Genomic DNA, 27,296 nt, shown 5'->3' with positions numbered 1-27,296 from the left:
GCTCCTGGGCTTTCAGTATGTTTTTGCTTCTCTTTACCGAAACGTCACCAAAATGGCAGGCATCATCATTCTGGCTCGACAGCCATTTATTTACAACCAATCACATGTGAGACATGGCGGTCAGCACGCTTATTTACATGATCGCATGTAAATCCTGCAAACTACCCGATCAAGTGAGGACTTCTCTCTCCTACGGGAGAGGTAAGGAACCCACAGAGAATGCGTCCTCAGATGGAGTTCTAGGGTCACAAAAGTTGTGGGTGGCAGAGCCAGAGGTGGGATTCAGGTCCACTGTGATGAAGTCTGGGCTGCTTCACGTGGGAAGTGGAACGAAATACGGTTTGAGAGGACAGCGCAGCTCGGACTGCATTACGGGCGTCTGGCCCCATGGCCTGGCCTCAGCTCAGTGATGGAGCAAGCAGATGGATAGGGGGTTTAGGATCTGTCTAGAAGCTCTATGAAGGTCATGCATCCACAGGCCCACAGGCTGTTGCAGGAGCGGCGCACAGTAGGTGCTCGGCAGAGATCTGCGGACTGAATAAAACAAAGCCCTCCTTCCTTGTTTATAAAGCCAAGAAAAATAGAATTTACAAACATCTATAGCCAAGATAAGTTGACACAATCTTGGATGGACTAAAATTTACATAAATGTGACCCAGGTGTTAAACTAAAAGGAGTCTAAGTAATTTGGAGTTTTACAAGTGGAAAGCTGTATCTGAGACTTAACTAAGGGCCAATAACATCTATCTGGCCCCATTAGCTTTTCAGTCCTTCACGAAGTAATTTAAAAAGCATCTGGTAGAGGCTACACATAGGATCCACCGAGTATTAAAATATCGATGCCATATTTCAGCTCTGAACATAATAGAAAACAGATGTCGTATACAGAGACCTAAGTTTGCGCACATAAAATACTATTGTGATTGAAAGGAAAAAATCAGGACCAATTGTAATGGGTCTAATGGTAATATTGTTCTTTGGGAATCTACACCAATCCGCAGATCTCATCTGGAGCGTTTCTGGAGTTAAATAAGTTTTTAACATAACAGCTACACAGACAAAATATATTTATTTTGAAGAGATTAAAAAAAACCTTTCTTTCAATAGCTGAGTTTAGTATTTCCAAAATTTTTAGTAGAAAAAATATAGGAACCACCACAAAAATTCCTTGAATAGTAATCTGTTAATTCACAGAATTAAGTTACTTCTACATATAACTCTTCTAGGTGTTATATACACAAGGTTGAGGAAATTTTACCAAATACAGTGATATTTAGAAGTCCAAAAGCAGTCTTACCCTACACTCATCCACGCACACCACATATTTGAATTATAAAACTCTCCCTTCCTAACTGGGACAGGACTGGTAAAGTTTAGGATTCCTTTTAATCATGTTGCCTCTATTGCTTTATTTTATTTCTAAAATCATTCATAATCCGGGGTGCCTGGGTGGCTCAGTTGGTTAGCATCTGACTTTGGCTCAGGTCATGATCTCGCGGTTTGTGAGTTCAAGCCCCGCGTCAGGCCCTGTGCTGACAGCTCAGAGCCTGGAGCCTGTTTCAGATTCTGTGTCTCCCTCTCTCTCTGCGCCCCCCCCCCACTTGCACTCTGTCTCTGTCTCTCAAAAATGAGTAAACGTTAAAAAAAAAATTTAAAAATAATCACTCATAATCCAGGTCTCATAGAAATAAGCCATTGCTTTAATTATATTTTACCTTATTGTGAAAGAAACCTTTGAGTAGAAAAGCTAAAATATGGTACTTAAATAACTTTCTTTTTACTTCTCTAAAATATCTCCAAATGAAGCAAGTCTAGATTTTGCTACTCCAAGTCAGTCTTTGAAAATTAGGCCACGTGAGGTGGCTACCAGGGCGGGTCTCAAAAAGAATTTCACATAAAAATTTACCAGCTTCCACTCAATTTGAATCTGTAGTGATAAGCTATCAATCTAATTATCAGTAACAGTTATTATTACAAGAAAAATGAAAAACTTACTCTAAAATAAAATTCTTCATTCCACTTTGGGTTCAGCGTCTGGAAGAGAAATTATCTTGTAATATCTTTTACAGTCTTTGAAACATGAACAGTTATTAGTACAAGGCAGTCCTTATAATTTGCTTGAACATTTTTTTGTGATTAAAAATAACAGCTAAGAGATCTTCAAAATGGCAATAAAAAGAAACAGTCAGTTATTTGAGACTATTCTATAAACCAAACTAGATGGGAAGGGATGTACTTATACAAAAGATGATTCATAGATAAACCACAAATTGCATGCTATGCATCAGAATAATGTCAGGGGCCTACAAAGAGCCATCATCATGAAAACATAAACATATCCTTCAAGAAATTCACATTGCTATCATTATTTCATCAAGAAGTTAATGAACTTTGTTCACTTCCCTCAACCTACCACAAATCCGTTCTGGAGAGCAAGGAAGCAGGTGGCAGAAAGGTGAGAGTATTCACTATTTATGTAAATACTGAAATCTGAGAAATATTTCATAAAGAACAGTACTGATGATCAGATTATAGTACATGAAAAAAACCCGCCAGTTAGGAACCAAAAGTGAATTTTCCCATTTCCCCCCCAAGTAACCAGTTTTTAAAAAATCTTCACCCCTCTATCCTTCAATCCTTCTGTACCCATTCCTCTGTCTGTCCATCTATCCATCTCCATACCCATCTATCTAAACATTTATCTCACAAGGACATGGAGAGGATACTTTTGTCCTCAGTATGGACAAAAGGGGGACCGCAAGCATCCCTTGAAATGACGATGAAACAGACACTGTGAAAGAATACATACATACACGTTCATGCATTTGGACACGCATAACACTCTTAAGTACATCTCTCAAAAACCGTATCTAAAACCTGAGACTGAAAAACCACCACCTCACCGAAGGCTGTGTGCGTTTCTAGTCTGAATGAGATTTGCCTTTATCCATCTGTATCCTTTCAGGCACTAGTACCGAACACAAACGAAACGCACCATAAAAAACAACAAACACAGAATTCACACAACACCGAACTGGCTTTTTTCTTTTTCTTTTTCTTTCTTTCTTTCTTTTTTTTTTTTTTAAACTCAGCACTTCGCCCACCCACAACTCAGGAGGGAATCCGATCCGGATCCGAAACGACGGGGCTTCGTACTTCTTCGCTATGAATGGAGCCGGGGATGGTAAGGAGTGGCAGAGAGCGGAGAAGCAGGGAGAGGTGCCAGGCAGGCGGCCGCAGAGGCAGGGCAGGACCGGGCCTGCCGAGGGCTGCTGCGGTCCCCGACCCCGGCGGCCCCCAAATGCACGGAGCGACAGGCAAAAAGACAGGTGAGGGAGGAGCGCACGAAGGACCAGGCGGCCGGCCACGAGGCAGGAGGAGGACGGCAGTTCGGGAAACCGAGCGAACGCGCGCAGCACAGAAATACTAACCCGGAGGCTGCGAGCGAGCGAGGCGCGGCGGCCCCGGCTGCGGCGCTCCACCCGCTACCGCTACCGGGGCGAGGAGGGAGGCGGCGGCCCGCCCCGAGCACGAAAAGCCATCTCGGTACCCCCGGGCGCGGCGCCGCTCGCTCGGGGGCCGTGGTTCCCCGCTCCCTCCGCGTGCGGGGCGCCCAGCTCCCCGGCTGGCCCGCGCCGCGAGGCCCCGCCAGGCGGGCGCCCCCGCTCCCCGCGCTGCCGGCTGCCGCAGGGACAGCGCCTAACTCCGGGGAACAATGGCCTCCGCGCTTCGCGGGAGTCCTCCCGGCTAAGCGAAACCCCGGCTCCTGTTTGCAAAACAGATTTTTAATGCCGGTCACAATGCCAGGTGGAGGACGCTCAACGGTAAGCGGTGCCTTCTACATACAGAACGACCCCGTCAAGGAGCTCCGGTGTCTGCACAATAGCAGGAGAGTTAGCGTTTTGTTAAAGCCACCGTGTTCTCCAGGAAATGCTTGTCACCCAAAGTAGCAGAGGATCCACCCCACAGAGGTGATAGGGAAAATACTAGTAATGGATAAATACTGAAGCGAAGATGCAAACAGTACTTTTGATTTTTAAAAAAAACCTACACTTTCAATAAATGCCCCCAAATACAGAGTAAAAGCTTATATTTACACACAGACACAGACACACACACACACACACACACACACACACACACACACACACACTCACGCACACACGGAAACGTATAAATAAATTAAAATATAATTATGGAAACATCTGTAATGAAACCGTGTAAGATTTAGAAAATAGATACACATAAATGTATAGTTTGTTCATGGTTTCATGGAACTAAGCAAATATTTTACTTCCTTCGGTAATATTTGTTTCAAGTAAAACGATTACTTTTGTGCCTACCGATTTCACAAGCCACTCCACTCCATTCCATGAAATGTGTTTTAAATTACTTTAAATGTCTTCATGAAAAACAACAAGCCAACCAGAACGAACCTTTGCTTTGCTGTATTCTTCGCAGGAGAAAAGATTGCTACCTGTAATAATACTTATTTTTAAGAATATTGGTTTTAAAGTCATTTAACTAAAAGCCAGAATGGATATCTTGAGATAATACTGAAAAGCTTGGTGGTCGATGTTAAATTTATAGATTGTAACTGGGAGATGCTTAAAATTAAAATATTGCCAAACTTAAAATATCAACTTCTACACAGCCAAAGTACTTAATGCAATTGTATTAAATTATGACTTACATGAGATTTAATTAAGGATGGGCACCTACCTTTTTAATTGTTTTTGTCTGTACCAAAGCGAGTTCTCTGTTCTCATCCGCTACGTACAATGAAAGTTTCACATACGGATCACTGTAAGAAAATATTTCAGGATTTAGAGGATAATACCTTTCATTTAAAAAAAAAAAAGTACAAAAAGAAAGTAGACAAAACCTAAATGAAAATGCAAATATCAGTTAATGGCCCAGCTTATGTAAATTGTACAATCTAGACAGTCACATTTTTAACAGGCCCACTAAGGAAATTACACAGTAACATTTTCAACATGCCAACTAAGGAAATACACAAGAAAAGTTTCTACTAACAAGAGTCAATGATGCTTATTTAAAAGCAAAATTACCACGAAAACACATGAAACATACACTAACTTTTGATCTTTCCCATTAATTCAAAAAACGAATCTGCCATATTTCTTTTCCTAAACAGATTCTGAAAAGATTACAAGAAAGATTAGTAAAATGGCATATGAAATTTTCTCAGACTAGCAAAACCTAGCAAAAAAAGTTAGTTTGCATCTGATCTATATTCTGATTTCCACTATATAGGTAAAAATGATTGTTCCTTTAATGAAGGTACAACAGGCATTGATCACCTAAACCAACACCTATCATTTTCCAGATTCAAACAAAAACTCAACACCGAAAGAAGAGTCCAGGAAATCAAAAGAGATTTGCCCAATGTTGTAGATTTCAGTAAAGCCTAGATTAAGTGAACACTTTTAGCAAAAAGTGTATTAAAAGGACTATTTACGGTAGACTTTCTCTGAAGAGTCTAATTAAGTCCAGTCACATGTTCTGAAAGTCTTACTGACACTGAGATAGCTCAAATCTAGTCAAGCTATCTACCACTCTTTAAGCGTTCAAAACCCAGGTTCTTCTGTTTCACACTGGAGGTCTTGAAAATCATAGATATGGCTCTCATGCATTCAACCCCCAAATTTCCACGCTTCTAATGACATGCAACATGATTTCTATCCAACTTGAAAATAATCCTTTAGTGGCTATGCCATGACTATTGACCCTTACCTTGCAACTTCTAGGATCTTTCCAAAGATTACCTAGAGCATCATAAAATACTTTAGATTGCTTTTTATTCAATACCTCAATAAATATGCCATGAAATCCTTTAAAGAAAGAGAGAGGTGTCATATAATTAAGTTTGGTAATAACAGGACTCCATATCCAAAACAGAAATCAAAAGTCAGTGACTGTTGGTAGATATAGTATTTATTACCCATAAAACGCATCTTAATGGAAGCTACAACAAATCTCTTGCAAAAAACAAAAACAAAAACAGAAACAAAAACAAAAAAACCAGCAACAGAATCTGCTTGGTTATATTGTTATCAGTAAGTATTATTAACATTCTAGTTTAGAAGATGGTATTAGTCATCCTTTGCCTCTTATCCATCAACTATAGATTTATTTGATTAAAGAACATCAAACCCAATGCACCTAGTTCTCCTTATCTGGGTACCGTCAGCCTCAGAATAAAGATGGCTCAAGAGCTAGAACCCAATCTAGGCCTCAACTCCCCAAGAGCACCTTCCTAATTAGGACCGTGGTCTGGTGATGAATCAGGAAGCAATTTCTAAGGTCGAGGCTCTCAGGCTTTAGCTTACCAGAACTGCTGGAGGGGAGGGGAGCAGAAACATGGATCGCTGGGCCCCCCTTCCAAAGACCCCTCCAAAGATCTGGTTAGTCTGAAGTGGGACCCTAGAATTTCTATTTCTAATAAAGTCCAGGGGATGCTGATGCTCTTCATCTAGGAACCACACGCTGAAAACCGCTGTTCCAGGTAGTATTAGAAAAGACTATTTTTTTAGCTATAGAAGCTGATTTTCTATTTCCAGCCACCAAGCTATTGCTAAAAAAAGCTCAAGGCCTGATATCTCTGTTATCTCAAAAACAGGCTCTGAGTCTGCCATGAAGATGAATGTGTGCACACGCACACACACAAGCCCAGACCATAGAGAACACCATCAACACTGCTGACTCCCATCTCTTGTTTTCATGGCCCTTGGCTACCACGACTGCTGCCTGTTACCTAATTGCAATAAGGACTTGAGCATTCACTTGAACGACGTGCACACTCTTCTACTAATCATTTATTTGCTCTGGTTTGAATCCCCCCAAGTAGTTCACAGTAAGTGATGGGCGCAGTTGGGAATTGAGAGTGTGTTCTCTGAGTGGGACAAGGTCTCCCAGCTGTGACAAGAAGACCCGTCTATCCATGTCCCGAGGGCTCATCCAGGTTGAGGTAGGTACTAGGGTGTCGGGATGAAAGAGCAACCAGGAAGCTCCCCGGAAGAGAGTGCTGCACGAAGAGAGAGTCACAAGTGTGGGACTTGGTAACAGGAGATGTAAGTTTAAGGGGAGGGAGCACAGGGCACAGGAAGAGCCAAGTTCAAGGCTAAGCACAGTCACCCACACTGGCTCCAGGTTCTTCCTCCCTTTCTGATGGTACAGCATACCCTTCATAGCAACAGACATTTAATGAGCACCAACTACCTTCCGAAGACTCTGCTAGGAGCAGACAGGAGTGAACAACAAGAAATGATTAAAACAACGAAGGTCATTAACGGGCATTTACGCGTGGCCCTCAGCTGAGTGAGGATGACGGCGCTTTCCCATTTCAGCAAGGTGAACGGCACCAGAGCACAGGCTGCGATATGGGACGGGACATCGAGCGTCAGCACGTGAGCAGGAAGACGCCGGAGCAGCCTGAACAGTAATCGATACCACCTCAACCGTGAGCACGAACGGCACCAGTGCCACCATTACAGCCGCCAGTCCCACAAGCCCAGCACGTCACCATCAGGCACCCCGTCTGCGCTGTCGCACGCGAGACGTGCGCGGTATCTCATCGGATCCCCGGTGCAAGCTTATTACGTTGTCACGTTTTCCAGGTAAGAAAAGGAGACGGAGAAATCAAGCTTGCCCGAGGTTACAGAGTAAGCAGGGGAGAGTGGGAAGGGAGGCAAGTCATCCGCTCCAGAATGCGCCTCTCCGGGTGCGTGCTACGCAGCCCTGCGGCAATCCGCTGTTGCCGACCAGCAACAGAGCCGGCCGGGAGGCACGTCTAGGGGCAGGAGTTCCCCAAAGTCTGCCAAGTTGGAAAACATTTTGTACTGTGACTGCTACGACGACCTAATTTTTATCTTTGCTGTTGTCGTGCCTGGTGGAAGATCAAGACGCCCGGGCCCGAGTGTCTACTTTGGGGAAGGCCACACCTGGAGATCTTATCTGCTTCTCAACACCCCCAAATAACCAGCTGGGTACCTTGGACAAGTCACTTTAACGCGCTGAGCCTCAGTTTTCATTACCTCCAAAATAAAGGGGTTAGACTCAATCAGGGGTTTGCAAACTGCAGACTCTATCTACAGAGCCTTAGTTTTTACATAACCCTCTCAGGATAACTACAGGCTACCAGTTCTGCCGTAATCTGTTTTCTCTATTGGGTTTCCAAGTTAGAATTTTTTTGGACAGGGTCCTGTAATTTTTTAAAAAAAGTTTGAAACTACTGGACTGCATGATCTCTTTTAGTTAGAATATTCTGAATCTCAGAACAATTCAAACTCACTTCTCGTCACTCAGTATAACTACAGCCCATCCCATCCTAAGTAAACACAGCTAGATACAGGAGGAATAGGGAATAAAGCCTGAATCTCTACTAAGAGGTTTTCTCAGAGCATAAAAGGTGAAGCCCACAGTTTTGAGTTCAAGAAATCACTCTCCATCAACACTGGGCTGAATCTTCCGGAACATGTTACCAGCTTCTAGCCAATCTACCTGCTGGGTATCAAAAACATATTACCTAAGCAACAAGCACAACACAAGAGGCATGTGTAGGTGTATGTTTGTGCATGTGAGTCCAGGGCAAGGGAATGAAGGCCATCCGGGGTTAAAACAACACCTGAGCGTTTGAGAAGAAGCTGGTGGTGACATCTGCTGTCCCTGGACGGCCTTCATTTCTGAACGTGACTTTCTGCAGGAGTGGAGAGAGGAAGAATTCCATTTCCAGACTCTTTTTCACACCTGACTCCACATAAGCCCTCCAGTAAGGACAGCAGTTCTGGAAGACTCTCTGCCCTCTGAAGTTCTACCTCCATATATTCCCTACCTTTGCGACAAAAGGCTAATTGAGTCTGGAGGTCAAGGCTTAGTTAAGACTGACTTCTCCATCAGGACGTTTAGGAAAGACACCCAAGCAGCTCATCAGAAGCTACCATTAAGGGGCGTAGATATGGGGTATAGGTTTAGGGGTAGAGAGTTCTGGTTTTCATGTGACTACTTATATGCTGGTAGATGATTTTGTTGTTGGAGGTAACCATCAATACATACGACTTTGAGAAGAACAAAACAGGGGTGCCTGGGTGGTTCAGTCGGTTGAGCATCCATCCGACTATTGACTTCAGGTCAGGTCATGATCTTGAGGTTCGTGAGTTCGACCCCCATGTTAGGGCTCCGTGCTGACAGCACAGAGCCTGCATGGGATTCTCTCTCCCCCTCTGCCCATGCCCTACTGATGCTCTCTCAAAATAAACAAACTTACAACACACACACACACACACACACACACACACACACACACAGGTAGGACAGAATAGGTAGGACATGGAAGGAAACAGGCAGGAGGACCATCCCTCCCTCCTCTGATGGTGCTTCTTCTCCATCTGATGCCCTTGACCATTTCCACTGGGGTCTCAAATCTCAGCTGCATCAACTGAGTGACCTTCAGACAGTCACTTGACCACTCTTAACTTCAGACTGTTCACGCATGAAATGGGAACAGTTCAGAGGGCTACATTAGTATTAGCACACTCAGCACCAGGCACACAGTGTAAGTGCCTTGCCAACGACAGCCATTCTAATCCTGAATCCGTGCTTTCCTCTCTCGTGAGACTTCTGAGGTTCTCTGTTGCTCCTTCTGACCCCCCACTTCTGCTGTGATTGCTGATTTGATGGGCCACTGACTACCTCCTAGTGCAAACTGGGGCTGGCCAACCCTGGCACACCAGGTTCCATGCCTCCTCATTATCCTACTGCGGGGTAGCCCCACGGGCATCTGGGTGCGGACAATCAAACTGCTCATCACAGTTACGGCAAAGCTCAGAAGTCACTCCTGGCAACTAGTTACTATCCTGGTGGCTGATGTTTAGGACAACTCAGGGCCAGTACGAACATTACTCTCTGAGAAGCTCAATCCTTGTGCACTAGGAGAGACATTCTATTTCACAAACCTTTGGCCTTCTCTGCACAATAAAGTAGTTAGGCACCACGTTCTTTCTTTTCAGCCTTTAAAAGGAGATGACAAACTGATAGCATTTAAACATCCTCTTTTACTGAGTGACTACTCTATTCTCAGGCAAGGAGACAAGCAATGAATATGAAAGACACTGTCCCTGCCCCCATCTGAACCGGACACAGACAAGTAAAGCAATGACTCAGACAGGGTGTGCCAGGTACCCAGGAATACAACACTCCACAGCAGTGGTTCCTGACCTTGTGTTCACCAGGGTTACCTGTCTTCGGGTGCCTGTCCTCACTCCAAGCCGCCCAGATCAAAATTTCTGGGGTTGAGACTTGGGATTCTGCATTTATCAGATGTCCCGCATGATTTCCGCGCATTGGTCAATGTTGTCGCCCCTCCCAGAGGGGCATCTGAGGCCAAGAAGGGGAAGAGCATAACCAAAGGTCCAGTGGCAGGCTGGAGCCGGGGGGGGGGGGGGGGGGGGGGGGGGGGGAGGGGCAGCTGGAGAGTGCGCCCTGGCTCAAACCACAGGAGCCTTGTATGCAACTAAAGAGCTGGCCACTGCCACTAGGGGTCAATCCTGGCTCCCCTTACTTGTAGCTCTAGGACTGCTGAAAGCTTATATAGCCTCTTTGTGCCTCAGTTTCACCATTTACGTAATGGGGATAATAGCAGTACTTGCTTTTATTACAAGGAGGCTGTCAGTAAGATTAAAATGGCAACGACACCTGCCATGTAGGAAGCACTCCACACATGTTAGCTGCCTCTGCCATGACGTCACTATTAGCACTGAGTTGCTGAAAGGGAAGATTCTCGATCAGACTCATGACAAGGAGATAAAGCAGCAGTGGGCACACCAGCTGGACGGCTTCTGCACCAAGGACTGACAAAGGTCTAAACACAGCAAGCAGCAAGGATCAAAAACAAAGGACTCGGAGCAGCCGGGAGGCGTGCTCCAAACGCCTGGGTGGTCACTGAAAGCGGTGAGGAGGTCAGTTGAGGAGGGTTGCCAACCTCTAACTTACGGGCCTGGGTGACCGTGCGTAGTCTCAGGCTACAGACCAGTACTGGGGCTTTAATCCCTTACTGGGCCAGCAACATCACCCACCGAGGAGGGGTATGCACCCGCTGACAAGGCAGCTCTACCCTTTGGAAAGGAGCCCATGAATTCCAAGGCACCACCTATGACCTTGCCTTTATAACCAAGGTCTTTTACACAGCTCTTGAAATTTTAGGCCATCACACAAGAGGCCCTGAATCTTTTGCTTCCTGCCCATGATGGTGCATTTGTACTTAGGTCTGCAAGGACATATCAAACACTAGGGTCTGTCCTCAGAATCCTAAGGATTTAATGTTATTTACGTGAGGAGTCTGAAAGTTAGAACTGGCCTCCCGACGTCCATGTCTGAATGGGGCAAACCACAAAATGCATCTGAAGGCTCTCAGGTTCTTCTGTATTTTTCACAGTATGTAAATTTCAGAAGAGAAAAGGAGCCGGGAGAGTCCGGCTGCTCGCTCACCAATAAGACCCCTCACATGTGCACAGACGATTTTCGAGGGAAAAAAACTGAAAGGTGTTATCACTGTGTCTTGCACGAATCAGATACCAGAAACTGCATGAAATCAAAGGCTAGAAGATAGATCCTGTGAACTGGAATGAAATCTTTAGGAGTCTAACAAAAGCCGAGGTGCTCGACCAAAAAATTCACGAGCACCTGCTCTCTCCCGAGAAGTCACTAAAACACCTGGGTCGAAAAAGCCCATCCTGATCTTGCAAAACTGCTGAGCACAGAGCATTGAAATTGTTGTCCCACTCACCCCCAGCATGGAGCCCAGTGCTGAAAATTCTGTTTCCCCTCTCCTTGGGTCTCTTTTCCACTATTCTTTAAGGGACAGGAATTCAGAGACGGGTCTCATTCCATCTTCGTCACCATTAGGCAAAAACAAAAACACTTATCCTAGCGAGGACAAGCCCGTTTCTCAGGGAGAGATGAAAATAAGACCACCTGGGTTTGCCTACTGCTCAACCTTTAGAGCGACCACGAGCGAGGACAGTTAGTCTGAGGCGACATTAATGGAGCGATGCTTGGCCCTCTCCATCTGGCAGACTCACATGTTCCATAACAAACAAGAATGTGTAAAGGCTAATCCTTTCGCACAGATTATTTACTTATTTTTGTCAGACTAAATAGTCTTTGTGGAGATCCATACGTTTTAGAGGAGGCAGGGCAGTGAGGAGGAGAAGGGGCAGGAGGGCAGGGTTGCCTCCACTGGGCAGAACATTCAAGATGGATTACGTTCGGGCTGCAGCCAGGTTGGAATGGTATGGCCTCTTCCCCCAGCTATAAAAGTGTCCTTCTCAGATACTTGGATATCAGAGGAGTAATGACAAAGGTCTTCATTTTTCAACCATTTTTCCCTCCTAAGGGAACACCGAACTATAACCTAAAGGAAGCAAGAATTCTGTCCTGTAACAAAGAGGTTAAGTTCATTGAGGTTATGCTCCATATGCGACTGGGACAGCCTGTGCAAGGGTTGTGTCTATTTTCCCTAACAGCCAAGAACAGAGGTCTCGAGTAGCACATTATATCGTGCCATTCACCATATTTGTTTGGACTACCTGAGGCATGTGACAGAGACTTAGCTGACCCAGAGAGAGTCTCATTGGAAAACCTATTTGCTGAAGATTTTCCTCATTCTTTTCCCCTGCTACTATTACAGCCAGTGTTGCATAAATTACTGACATCTACAATCAAGAAACAGCACAAAATAAGGAAAAATATTACCTAGAAAGTGTGAGAGAGTAAAACACAGGAATTTAGCAATATTATTGAAACTGAAGATTTTACTCTAACAAATTGCCAAAGATGTAAAAAAGGGAGCACTTTCTGAAGAGGCAGACATCTTAATGTTCTACTACTGGAAAGAAATTCTTACAAGGTTTCTGGAAAGCAACATGGCAGCAGGTATCCAGCACCAAGAGGTGACGCCTTTGATTCAACTTATTTCTGAGGATTAATCCCAAAGAAATAACCAGACATGCAAGCAAATACTGACGTGCAAAAGATACTCATTACAGCATCATGTATAAAAAGAAATTAGAAGCAAACCTTCAGCCCGATAGGGAAGTGATTCAATAAATTCTGGTGTAATCATGTGCTAGCATATGAAACCACGAAAATCATGTCTCAAATAACGTTTTTAAAGTTTATTTATTTTGAGAGAGAGAAAGAGAGCACGCAAGACAGAAAGAGAGAACAAGGGGGGGGGGCAGAACGAGGGGAGTCAGAGGATCCGAAGCTGATCTGTGCTATCAGCACAGAGCCCGATGCTGGGCTTGAACTCACGAACCATGAGATCATGACCTGAGTGGAAGTCAGACACTTAACTGACTAAGCCACCCAGGCGCCCCTCAAATATTTAAAAAAAAATTTTTTTTTCGACGTTTATTTATTTTTGGGACAGAGAGAGACAGAGCATGAACAGGGGAGGGGCAGAGAGAGAGGGAGACACAGAATCGGAAACAGGCTCCAGGCTCCGAGCCATCAGCCCAGAGCCTGACGCGGGGCTCGAACTCACGGACCGCGAGATTGTGACCTGGCTGAAGTCGGACGCTTAACCGACTGCGCCACCCAGGCGCCCCAGCTCAAATATTTTTAAATGGGAGAAAATAATCATAGTCTAACACTAAGGAATAAGCAGGATCTAAAAACGTGGCTAATTCTACATACACATACGAACAAAGTAATGGAGGGGTCCCTGGGTGGCTCAGTCGGCTGAGCGTCCGACTTCGGCTCAGGTCGTAATCTCACAGTTTGTGGGTTCAACCCCATGTCGGGCTCTGTGCTGACAGCTCAGAGCCTGGAGCTTGCTTGAGATTCTGTGTGTGTCTCTCTCTCTCCCTCTCTGCCCCTTCCCTGCTCGTGCTCGGTCTCTCTGTCTCTCAAAAATAAATGTTCAAAAAAAAGTAATGGAGAAAACCATAGCCAAAGTTAATAGCTGTTCTCTCTAGATAAGTTTATGAATTATGCGGATTTTCTTCTTCATAGTTTTTTTTTCTGAATTTTCCACTGTGAGCAAGTACTATTTTTATAAATGCAAAAAAGTTATGAAAATACCAATAACAGTTACACATATGCTTCAACCATAACAAACTCTTTGACGAGGCAGTGAAACCTGTAATTTCATTGCTAGTCTACATTTCAGTAAAAACCCAAAAGGGCTTCAAAAAAATTTTTTTTCTACCCAGAAAATTGCCTTAAATGGATGACTACTGAAGATTTTTGAAAGAATACGCATATACGTTCCAGTCTTTGAGACTTAATGAAAGGCATGAAAGGTACTTTGAAATACATCACTCGTTACCAATAATGGCAATGACTTACTCTGTACGTTCTTTCAACAAATACAAGACAGCAGTGGGGCAGTTTAGAGACCAATGAATTCTTATGTTGGCTCAAGGCAGGTTAAGAGAGGCATTACAATTTTACAGCTTAGGCATATTCTGTGAAACTGCTGAAAAAGAATACGCTTTTCAATGCTTTAGTTGTGATTTTGTGGTTGGGAGGGATGAGGGGCTTCACCCTATCCTACAACCTTTCCCATCTCCTAAGCCTTGAAATTGCTAGTCGGACTGACTCTTGGTCCCATGCCATCTACAACCAGTCGTGGGGGGGAGGGGTCCTCAGATTGGGGTCCCCGAGAATCCTGGAAGCCTAGAAGGGTCGGGGGGTGTAACTGCAGGCCCAGCTGTCTACCTCTAACACATATATACATAATTTGTTGACATCTCTGTAGACATGGAACAGCCCCTGAAAACATTTAAAAGAGTTTGTTTAAAAAAAACACAAAACCAACTATTTAAAACCAATGTTTTCTTACGTTCTAAGAGCATAACTATTGTTCGCTGCATATAGTCACCAGAAAAAAAGTTTCACCTATAAATTGTAACTTTTCATACAGCAGCCTTTGTCTCCAGCATACTCTATTATGTATTTTCCCCACATACAGGCAACTATCAAAGGTTAAGAAAACACTTCCTTCTAGTAAAGCTTTAACAGAGTGGAGAGCAGCTCACAAAGCCATAAAGGAGGGACAACAAAAACAGCTCCCTTTTCAGAACCTGTCTAGTAAATGATTTAATTCCTCAAATAGTCACTGAGTGTCCACCATATGCAAAGGACAATGCAATGGAGGAGGTCAAAGAAATGGGGGGCAGGGGAACAGAGACAAAGAGTCACAGAGAAGATGGGGCCCTCAAAGAGGTAGTCTACCCCTCCCCTCCACAGAAAACAAAGTCAGACAAGAAGGAAGGCACATACTGCAAATGTTGCCTTTATGAATTGGCCGTGCATATTAAGAACTCAAAGAAGGGGGGCCCCTGGGTGGCTCAGTTGGTTGGGTGTCCGACTTCAGCTCAGGTCATGATCTCATGGTTTGTGGGTTCGAGCCCCACATCAGGCTCTGTGCTGACAGCTCAGAGCCTGGAGTCTGTTTCGGATTCTGTGTCTGTCTGTCTGTCTGTCTCTCTCTGCCCCTCCCTGGCTTGCACTGTCTCTCTCTCAAAAACAAACAAACATTTAAAAAAAAAAAAAAAGAACTCAAAGAAGCTGTAAGTTTTTATGATTATTCTAAGACAATCAGAGGGGCGCCTGGGTGGCTCAGTCGGTTAAGCGGCCGACTTCGGCTCAGGTCATGATCGCACAGTCCGTGAGTTCGAGCCCCGCGTCGGGCTCTGTGCTGACCGCTCAGAGCCTGGAGCCTGTTTCAGATTCTGTGTCTCCCTCTCTCTCTGACCCTCCCCCATTCATCCTCTGTCTCTCTCTGTCTCAAAAATAAATAAACGTTACAAAAAAAAACCAAAAAACAAAAAACTAAGACAATCAGAAATTCAGGGAATATCTTATGAACAGAGGTAATAATTTCCAGTATCATTTATCAAGTACTTCCTGGATGAATGGCATTGTATTTTGTGTCTTATGTATACACCATCTCTAATCCCTGAAACAGTTCTGGCAAGGAGGATGTTAGTAACCCCATTTCATGAATGAGGAGAAGATATCCTAACATATATATATGTACATATGAAATGCTATGGAGCCATTAAGTAGGTATTAATGAACTTGATTTAGTTGCCTGTGCTTTGTCTAAAAATAAAGTTAAAATTGTATATCATCACAACTATAAACGCAAATATAACCACTGCATTATAAATATACCAAACTATAAAATAGTGTTTATTACTATATTAAGGAGACCATGAGACCATGAGGGATTTTTTTTTTTTCCTTCCTCTCATTTCTCCATAAAGTCCAAATAGCAGAGCTATGTTACTGTTCAGTTGGGATGCCGAGACTGGAGGTCACAGCCAGTCCCAGAGTGGCTACCGCCATCCCTCCACCCCCACCCCCGCTCCAGAAATGGTCCCAAATGGCAGCAACTAGAAAATTCAAGTTAAAAATATCATGTGTGTGCCAATAAAGCAGGTATAGAGGCATTTACAGCTTTCGCCTCAATCCCTGATTTAACAGCCACCTTCCTTTTTAAGCAACAGAGTAAAGACATCTCAAAGGGCCTTGAAAGAAAGGTTGGAACACAGTAAGTGGAGTAAAAGGGACTACCTTAATTCCCATAGTATCTATGCTCAGTGTCCTGTTGGTGAAGTCTGCTTCATCGTCATTGTACCAGCACGCGTCTTCCTGTGGGGCCCACGCCAGTGAAGCAATGTGTAATGACTAGGTCACAGCACCTTTGTATTATCTCTTTAGGAGGGTCTTAAAATCCACTCTGCCAAAGGCCTCAACTGTTAGCCCCCATGCACATCTAAGGGAGGGAGCAATTCAAATGTGCTTTTGAGAGACATTACCCATTTTCCCAACTGATGAGATAAGACTTCGCACAAGAATCTATCTTCTGAAAAAGTAATTCAGGAATGTGGGGGCACAGGCACCTACTCACATGCAGGGAGCATTCCACAACCTAAGAGTGTTTGGAAAGTTGAGGGGGCTTATCGCCTAATGTAAGTGAATATCCCACAATAAGCCATCTAGAGATCAAAAGATCTGCACTTCTCAGACTAGAAATGGACCAACAAAATTAAAACTCCTCTGACCGTTCTCAAGTAGTACAGTAGTATTGTCTTTTTTTTTTTTATGTTTGTTTATTTTGAGAGAGAGAGAGAAAGAGAGAGACAGGGAGCAGGGGAGGGGCAGAGAGGGATGGAGAGAATCACAAGCAGGCTCCCAGACAGCATGGAGCCCGACATGTGGCTCAATTCCATGAACCGCAAGATCATGACCTGAGCCGAAATCAAGAGTCAGACGCTCAACCAACTGAGCCACCTAGACGTTCCGATGTTGTCTCTTGATAAGCAATGACATTATGAAAATCTTCAGCCAAACAAGACCATTATATCAAACATAATTACAATTACGTAATTTCATAATTTCAAGTGGCCATGACAGTTCAGAGGTATTTTTAATCATTGTCTTCAACCTTTATAACTAGTCACATTTGTAACCTCTCCAGGACTAGCCCAGCATAAAACAGTAGACAATAACCCAAACATACAGGGGCCCTAATTTTGAGGATCCGGGGTAACTGTAACCATAGAGTATGCACACTAAAAATACGTAACTCGGGTTCACTTTGTATAAACTTTAAATACTCCTCAGATGCTCTGGCTGAATACAAAACTATGTAATGAATCATCTCCCCATTCCTCCCCTCCCCTGCCCCCACCGTCTCAGATATGGTTCCATGAACAAAAATTCTATCTGGAAAACACATTTTTTTTACCTGAGCACCCATTTTTAAAAATGCATGCGCACACGCAAAAAGCCCTACTACTGTTATTTAAGAGAGTATATGGTCTTTATCATTAAATTATCTGTGGCATTTAATTCATTTAAAAAAACCCAGGAGAATGTCCATGCGTAATAAACCCATGTGATAGTATAGCCTCGCTATAAAAACACACTTTCAAATTTACCAGTGAAATTCTGTCATTATCAGTCTTCACCAATCTTAAAGATTTAAGTAGCTATTCTATGTATTTAACTGAGTAATCAGCATAACCCCAAAGCCATACGTTTTCAAAGACCAATTTCTCTCTACTATGCTTGTGTATTCACTGGCCACACGCTCCATAGAATTCATTCCTGCCTGCCAAAGTGTTATGAACTCTAAATGTTTATGTAAATAAATATTCCTTTGTTTTGCACAAAGGATAATGAGCTTCCAGAACTCCAAAGAAGAAAAATAGACAGGAATTCCAAGTAGTTCAGGCAGAAACTCTCTGGGCGGGGCAAACATGTTAATAACAGGTGCATAAATGGCTATCAAGAAAGAGTGCAATCCACCAGGCTCTCCCACGTAGCAACAGAGAGGAGAGCCATATCCTCTCCCCAGTACCTTCCTCCAGGCTCCCGCTGACAGAATCCTGAGCTGGCTGAAAATAGGCTTCAATCTTACAAGTCCTTTGGATCCTCAGTGATCGTGGGCCTAAATGCTAAATCATCCCCAAAGAAGTTCTTTGAAAACCATACAGTCCGACTCTTAGGATTTAAGCACCTTTTATAGTCTAGTAGAAATAGAAATTCGCTCCATCTATCACCCATCCAGGCCAGAGAAGGCAATCTATGTGGGGCACCACGTCACCACATAAGAACCCTTGTGGCACAGAGGATACCGCTCCGACAAAAAAATTGGGAAGTTGGGGAGATTTATCAAGGAAACCTTCTGACATTCCCCACGTGTGCTGCCCATCCTGTCACAAGTTGGCTCCCCCTTGCCACACCCCCTCCTCCCCGTCTACACTTCACCTTTGTCCAGGTACCTACTTCGATCTTGCTCTCACTTGGCAGTCCCTATACTCTGATGGTGTCTGCCCTCCGTAAATATTAAGCAGAGCAACTGAGAATACGTACACGTGCCCTGTCTGCCGTACGTGCACCATGAAGAAGCCTCAGAGGCAGATGGGTCTGTTCTCTAGCACACAGCATCACCACACTGGCTCTGACCTGGGGATTAGAAATTCCTAGAGCAGAGATTCTCAAACCATGGCGGCCATCAGAATCACCCGGAGGGCTGACAAAAACACAGGCTGCTGGGCCCCCGTCCCTGAGTTGCCAATTCTGACCCAAGGTAGAACAGGACGATACTCTGCATCTCTAACAATTTGCTCATCTGGGCACCACACTTTGGGAACCACGGAGTCTCCACTTTTCCTCTTTGTTTCTCCAGGATCCAGCAGCACAATGGGTCCTTTCAACTCAGTTTTTCCCTTCCCACTATGCAATCACCCCTAGAGGGTGGGAAGAGGGTACAGCCTCACCTCTACTGGATGCCAAGGTCTTTGACACCCGACCGTGCCCTTGTTTACTGGGGTGTAGGAAGGGCAATCTACAAGGCCTACCTGTCATTTTCATTAACCAGCCAGTACTGCTTTTTGTTTATTTTAGAGCAAAGGTGAGTGGGTTCTTGCCTGTTTAAAAACACACCATTGTCTAACGAGAAAACAGTTACAAGTACCCTGGAATAACACAAGCCTGTCAGGCATTCTGTTCTAAAGGAAATAAGGCAGGGGAATCTGAGAGGTGATGCTTTGGTCAGCCTCTCTGATCTTACATGAGGCAGGTAGGATGCGGACACCTGCTCATCTACTTCTCTCATGGTTCGAAAGAAAAATCAATCCAACTCAAACTTCAAACGAAGATTAAAGATACACTCTCTTTTTTTTAATACATTAGTTCCCTTTACCCCCAAATGTATCTAGTAGCCTTAAAACACAGGTGCACAGACACGGAACGGCACTGAAATCAGCCAGTGTGGGAGCAGACTTCCAGTGTCATCGCTCTTCAGGAACACTGAGGTCAACTCCTTGGCTAATCCCACCTGTGTCTTTGTGCTCGTGAAGGAACACCGCTGGTCCAACAGAGGAACTTGGAACTCAAAGCCAAAGGAGAATCAACACTGAGCCGTGCCAACCTGGGAAAGACAGCCAATTCTCAAGTAGAGAACTACTCAGGGAGCTCGGCCTTTATTAACTAAACAGAGGAAAGGATACTTTTAATGAACTCGGAAGAGCGTTGGCTCCCACAGCACAGCTGGGCTACGCCTCTGCTGTCATGGTCACCGCACGCTTCGGGACACTGGGACTGAAGGGGACACACGGAGACAGGTGTTCAGCACCCCTCTGGCCGCCACAGAGATGGTCACGGCCGAGACCGCCGTGGTCTCAGGAACAAAGGTCGGGCAGAGGGAGGTGCCGTGTGGACCGTGTGGACCGGTAAACCGCGGGTCTGCTGAGAGCAAGCCTCGGGCAAACAGCAAAGCGTGGGGGGTGAAGGGGGACCCGAAGCCAGCTGCGTATTCTGCTCAAAGGGTCCTAGGCACATAAACACTAACCGCTCTACCTCCCAGCATTTACTCTGTGCCCAGCACTTTCTGCATGATCTTTCCTTTAACCTACTTAGTAAGAGTGTAGACTTCTCAGGGTGGGAGTGACCGCGGTCCCGGTCGTACCTCAGGAGCCAACCCTAAGTGCAGCTCTCACTACAAGAATCTGTCTTCCTCTTGCACGCAAGACTCTCTGAGAAAAGGGGTTCCTCCCTCCCTTGAGGTTAGCAGGAGACGTGGAAGCTTCTGAAGTCTCAACAAGCAGCCCCAAGAGTGGTGCCCCTTCAGTGACATAGCTGCCAGGGATGGGGAGCACCAGGAAAGCCCTGAGGCTGAGGTCTTGAACTTGGCACACACCTGAACACAGAAAGAAGGGAGTAGGTCATCTTGAACTATTCCCTGGGTTATAGGCTAAATCGCGCCCCACCCCCACTCCCAAGACAAAAGACAGGTAAGTTGAAGTATCCCAGTATCTCGGAATGCGACCTTATTATGAAAGAGGGTCTTGGAGCACCTGGCTGGCTCCATCGGTTAAGCGTCCGACTTCAACTCAGGTCGTGATCTTGCGGTTTGTGAGTTCGAGCCCCGCATCGGGCTCTGTGCTGACAGCTCAGAGCCTGGAGCCTGCTTCGGATTCTGTGTCTCCCTCCCTCTCTGCCCCTCCCCTGCTTGTGCTCTGTCTCTCTCAAAAAAGGAATAAAATGAAAAAATTAAAAAGGGCCTGTATAGAAGTAATCCAGTTAATATGAGGTCATCAGGGTGGATCCTAATCCAACAGAATAGAGTCCTAGTTAAGAGAAAATTTGCACAGATGTGCACGTAGGAAGATGATGTGAAGACACACAGGGACAGAGGGATGCAGCTACAGGCTGAGACATACTGAAGATCACCTGCCAACTCCAGAACAGAACAGAGGCATGGAAGGTTCCCCCAGAGCCCCCAGAGGGAGCACGGCTCTGCTGACACCCGGATTTCTGGCTTGCAGCCTCCAGGACTGTGAGACAATGCATGTCTAGGTTTTAAGCCACCCAGTCTGTGGTTCTTTATTACAGCCCTAGGAAGTCACCACTCCCTTAAAGCCGGTCTTTATCAACAACACTTGGAGCCGGATGTGTTCTAGAACGCTTACTCCTTTCTCGTCTTAGAAAGATGACTCTATTTGAATTCTGACCTAACGTTCCCAGGAGGGGCTTGGGGCAAGCCCCACAATCAAATGTTAGATCTGTGCAGTATGTATGAATAGTTCTATCGAGTGTTCTACATAAACACCAGAAACACTCAAATCTGCTCAGGTCCAGTGTTGTCATCAAGTGAGTTTCCTACAAACTTACAAAAATGTTCCAAGTTGCCAGGGCTTTTTGGATTTTGGAATTGCAGGTAAGAGATTACGGGCCTGGGGTGCCTGGGCGGCTCTGTCAGTTGAGCATCCGACTTCGGCTCAGGTCATGATCTCACTGCTCTGAGTTCGAGCCCTGGGTCGGGCTCTGTGCTGACAGCTCAGAGCCTGGAGCCTGCTTCCGATTCAGTGTCTCCCTCTCTCTCTGTCTTCCTCCACTTGCGTGCTCTCAATCTCTCACACAAAAATGATTTTTAAAAATTTAAAAATAAAAAAGATTACAGGCCTGTACCAAGTTGTAGAACATTTAAAATACATGCCCTTTAAAAAAATTTTTTTTAATGGTTTATTTATTTTTGAGGGGAAGAGACAGAGTACAAGCAAGGGAGGGACAGAGAAAGTGGGAGACACAGAATCCGAAGCAGCTCCAGGCTCCGAGCTGTCAGCACAGAGCCCGACGCGGGGCTCGAACTCACAAACCGTGAGATCATGACCTGAGCCGAAGTCGGGCGCTTAACCGACTGAACCACCCAGGCGCCCCAAAAATACATGTACTTTTAATGCCACCCTGCCAGTCACGTTCAGACTGCTCACCAAAACACAGCTGTCTGTGAAATCCTGCAATTCAAGGAAACAAAAGTATGCCCTCAACTCTTAAATAATAATAATCTGCAAAGTCATTTTTAAAAAGTTTTATCTCCAAGGCTAGTACGCATGTAAACAAACTACTAGACATTTGGCCTGTCCATTATGCTGAGTTCTGCACTGTATCACCACACGGCCTTTCAAAGAGTTTGAAAAGAGAGGCAAAACAATGATGCTTCATGGTATTATCACAGGAAGAAAAACAAGTATCAATAGAAAGAGGGCCAGATGATGATAATGCCTCACGCCCCCCAACGCTAGCAAGAGAGAGGAGTGTGACACAGCACACGGTTTAGTCTCCCGGTTATGCAATAAATATATAGTCCATACTCACACTTGGACCTCCTGGGCCCATGTGTTGTCAAGAAGAAAGGGAGTTTATAGAAGAAACGACGCCTTCCCGGTGTTCAGACATCTTAAAATCCTCCCTTAAGTCACTGTGTCAGAGGAGACTGGATATCGAAGGACTTCTAAAGAGAGCCTAGGGTACGTTCTAGAACTGTTAATAGGTATTGGTCCTACCTACACCACCATATGTCACAGAGGTGTGTGTTTGAGCATTACGGTTTATACCTCTAGATGACTTTGTCGTACAGATGTTTCCCCTTGTCCCTGGGACCCTGAAGCAGGGTTAAATAATCACGGGGGGGAGAGCACACGGAACAAAGCGCACCTCTCCCATGAGAACTGTAGTAGTCGGACCTCTATTACGCTCAGATAGGACATGGGATCCCTGTTTACTTTATGCTTAAGAATTTCTATCAGGCAGTATACGTGCAGAATCTAATGAAACCACTTGTCCCCACCATCCATACCTGTTTGATTCCCTAAACAGGCCGATCTACTATCTTCAAAGTTTTCAGCCCCCTTACCCTTGGAGCACGCTCACTTATGGGTGACCATGCGTTCTCCCCTCCAAGGGAAACATCAGCACTGCCTCTCCCTCCTCTTCCCAGAACAAACCACCCTAGACCAACCAGCCTCTCCACGCTCCACATTCCTGCAATCGCGCCTGTTTAGACCTTCGCCACTGAAATACGTGGCCTTTCTGTATTGTTTGCCCTTTCTCAAGTGTGCCTTAATTCTCTTACGCTATTTGCACTTCTCGCTTAAGACCACTACCTACATTTTAGGCTTGTCTGCATTTTCCACCTGACGTCCCACAGAACAAATCCCTCAGTAAATATTTCTTGGTTGCTTGACTGCCTACCCCCTCGTTATTGAGAGGCTCACTTCATCCCAGGGTCACACATTTGCAAACACGGTCTTGCCTGAGTTGCCAAAACAGATTTCTCAGTTTGTCTCATACTTGATAATGATCAACTACATACAGAATGTAGTTTCCATGTAAATCTCCTTTTCTTTACTTTCTTCCCTTTTTCACAATGTGGGAGCCACGAGGTCATTCCCTAGAGTGCCCTCAGAGGCTCAAACACATTCAAAGAAACAACAAAATGGAGGGAAAAAAGCTTCAGTCAACTTCATTTCAGCAATCATGTTAACCGATAGCAAACACAAACATCATGAGCGACTTTTGATCAACTAAACATAAAAAGGTTTAACAACTAACTTACGGCATCAACACACACTTGTAAGAAAAACTTAAATACTGAAATCTAAGAGGACACAGAAATACCAATGTTTGAGGACTAAGTTAGCGAGAAACAACAAACGAGTTAACTCCAGAACCCTTGATTAGATTGTTGACAATTACTTATCAACTGGAAAGGGAGGTATTAAGAAATGTGTCACTAGTTCCCCACATGCCATTATAAGTTTTTATTCCAATTGTGTCATTTTTCATGCCTTTGTAGTGTGTCGCTGATTTTTACCCAATCCTAAAAAGGTTTGCTTTTTGAAACAGAGATGTGTACTGGGGTGCCTGGGTGGCTCGGTCGGTTGGGTTTCCGACTTTGGCTCAGGTCACGATCACATGGTTCGTGAGTTCGAGCCCTGCAACAGGCTCTGTGCTGACAGCTCAGCACAGATTTAATTTAAAAAAAAAATTAAAAAAAGAAATGAAGATGTGTAAGACTCCATGTAGATGAGAATATCCACACACCAAACTGCCCTTACAAAAGGCACGTGTTGAGAAAACATTCATTGCAATTAACCTCAAATTTTTATGCAGCTGATGTGGACTGAGATACCACGAAACAGCGATCACACGAAAATAAAATCCAGTATATGCCACTTGTGGATGTAGCAGGTGTCGCCACAAAACAAGACCCGATCTGTCCCTTCACTGAGTCACTAGGGGACAAAGTATGCGAGGTTACCCCTAGCAAGGTGAACACACATATGACTTCCCCATTCTGCAGGAATAATATTCAGGAACTATACTGAAAAAAGCAGTTGGAAACCTTGGCAATTAACGTAAAGATAACAACATGACTCCGTGTAAGTGAACACAAAACCCTAGCCAGACACATGCAATCTAAATTTGAGAAACGGACTATGTGGGGATAACTATGTATTCTAGCCAAATACCAATTATTAGCCACTAATTAGATTTATGCTCTGTATTCTGCAGTCCGTAATTTTTGAGGACCTAAGGCTTGAGCAGTAGGCAAACAAATGACGAAATCTTCTGGCCATCCAAGCTCAGTGATTAAAAACACCTCCAGGATGAAATTCACTGCAAGCCCCAACCTCCTCTCCTCATCTTGTTAATGCAGCCAAATATTAACTCCACCACCCAAGTCCAACTCGTAGCAATCACCCAGCCTGAATCCGTTCTTTGCAACCTACAAGGCGAAGTCCGGAGAATGCACGGTCTGCCTGGCTCTGGTGCCTGCCTGTGCGATGCCATCACCCATGTGCCTTACACACTTGGCCAAAGGGACGATTTTTAGTTCTCCAAACATACCATGTTTTCCCCTCTGCTAGAAATGCCCTGCGCCCACCTTGCCTGCACGTGACCCTTATTCAACCTTAAAGGTCAGCTCAACTGTCTCTGAGAACACTGCCTAACCCCAAACCCCACTCCTGTCGGGAGAAGTCAATCAGTATAGCAATCATTTACTTACATGTCCGTTTTTGCTACTGGTCTGGAAAATCCTTTCTAACAAGCCATCCACGTCTTGGTCACTTGTGTACAGAACATTCCAGTTACACATAGGTCTGCAGTAAGTAATTGCTTCATAGGGGTATCATGATGGCCCAAGAGCAGGTTTGGCATATGAGGTACTTAGGATAAATCTCAAGCTATCTGGTAGGCAGATCCTGGAAGATATCCATGACCATATCGTGGAACATGAAAAGCTCACAGGCTGAGCAACAGCTATCTCTAGCATTCTAAAGTCAGAGACGGCTAAAATAGGAATAAACTGGATGGAGGCAAAACAGCCTCATTTGCAATTCCTTGGTTATTTTTCTTAAGTCATGACTGAAAACAAAGAAATTCACTGGTAACGGAGAAGCCGAAAGTGAAGGATAATCTGCTCTTAGGGAGTTTGGACAAGAGGTAATTAATAAAGGATTAAGGCGAAGCAAAGCCACACGGGAACACGTAACTGCAGCAGGCTGAACGATGAAAACCAGAGTGGCAATTAGATAGGAAACACCCTCAATGGGTAAAAACATTTGCTTCATCAGTGAGGAGCTGTGCGGAGCGTCCCAGAGCTATTCCTCTGTGGACATACCTCTCTGTGCAACAGAAGCTGGGAGGCTCAACTCTGACCCTTAGCAAAAAGCATGTAAGAAAGTTCTCCCATTAGACTCTCCTCTTGAAGGATGAGAGCCACCCGGCGAACCCCGTTACGCTAATGCAGGAAGGCGGGGCGAGATGACCTACAGACAACTCCCTTCCAAGTATCAACAGCTCAGAGGAAACCACAGCCTCTAACAGACCAAAGTCAGGACTGGGAAAAGCCCATGGGGAGGCTCCTTTCACAGACCCTCCCCATTCCTTCATTCAACCAATTTTCACTGAGCACCGACCATATCTCTGGCACTGGTCTAGGCACCTCAGAGGCCCCAGGGAAGAAACACTTAAGAGTTCCCTCCCTCTGTGGAATTTATACTCAGGCAGGTGGAGATAGTTGGTAAATACAATAAAAAATACAATAGGGGCGCCTGGGTGGCTCAGTCCGTTAAGCGTCCGACTTCGGCTCAGGTCATGATCTCGTGGTCTGTGAGTTCGAGCCCCACGTGGGGCTCTGTGCTGACAGCTCAGAGCCTGGAGCCTGCTTCGGATTCCGTGTCTCCCCCTCTCTCTGCCCCTCCCCTGCTCATGCTCGGTCTCTGTCTCAAAAATAAATAAAAACATTCAAAAAAATTTTTTTAATAAAAAATACAATAATAAAATAAGTAAATTAAAAAATAAAATAAAGTAAGGTAAAGTGAAATAAAATAAAATAAAATAAAATAAAATAAAATAAAATAAAATAAAATAAAATAAATAATAGCAAAGAAAAACGTGGCAGAAGATAACACACCTCAGAGAAAGGACTGATGCTGGGGCCTTTCGGAAAAGGTGATTTTGATTGAACGGCCACTTGAAGGAAATGACAAATCGTTAACTGGAGGTGGCGGGGCAGACCCTCACAGAAATCAAACAGTTGTACACTTGACAAAGACAGGGTAACACAGCAACGCAATGAAGGGCGTGAGCTCAGCAGGAGGGCACAGCCGGCCGCCTTCCAGTTCTGCCACTTGCAACTGGAAATCATTAGATGCCACGGTCTCTAGCAGCTAACATCCGTCAGTGGCCAGGCTTCCACACCCCCTGCCCTTAGCTCTTGGTCAGCTGCTGTCGTCCTCCTCAGCATGCAGACCGCAGGAGGTCCCCAGGGCTTCCCCTCCAAGCACAGCACAGGAACTCACACAGCCCGGAAACCGGAGCAACTCGGGACGTGTTGCCTCATGCTCCACGATGCTGGCTTATGAACTTCGGAAGTATGGACCACGCTTGGCAAGTGCCCTGCTCTG

General features: G+C 44.9%; 1 protein-coding gene and 1 long non-coding RNA gene across 6 annotated transcripts in view; one reads left to right on the top strand and one right to left on the bottom strand.

Moving 5' to 3' along the window:
• The window catches only part of NEDD4L (NEDD4 like E3 ubiquitin protein ligase), a 346,987-nt gene that overhangs the window by 152,365 nt on the left and 167,326 nt on the right, over window positions 1–27,296 (bottom strand). For 4 of the 5 annotated variants that reach the window (XM_023242040.2, XM_023242041.2, XM_023242042.2 and 1 more), the window contains 2 exons: window positions 4,723–4,804; window positions 1,996–2,034 (listed from right to left, as the gene is read on the bottom strand). In XM_023242040.2, the coding sequence (XP_023097808.1) occupies window positions 1,996–2,034; window positions 4,723–4,804 (121 nt within the window). Of the gene's footprint in view, window positions 1–1,995; window positions 2,035–4,343; window positions 4,361–4,722; window positions 4,805–27,296 lie in introns of those variants that run through there. The other variant, XM_045042412.1, reaches the window with a different exon arrangement.
• LOC109493477 lies at window positions 3,015–8,083 on the top strand. The gene is made up of 2 exons (XR_002147739.3): window positions 3,015–3,824; window positions 6,644–8,083. It is a non-coding gene; the product is annotated as an uncharacterized LOC109493477 (long non-coding RNA).

This window comes from Felis catus, chromosome D3 (genome assembly GCF_018350175.1).
Source record: "Felis catus isolate Fca126 chromosome D3, F.catus_Fca126_mat1.0, whole genome shotgun sequence".
NCBI classification, from domain to species: Eukaryota; Metazoa; Chordata; class Mammalia; order Carnivora; family Felidae; genus Felis; species Felis catus.
Note: the sequence above shows the minus strand (reverse complement) of the source record. Positions and strands in the feature narration are given on the sequence as shown.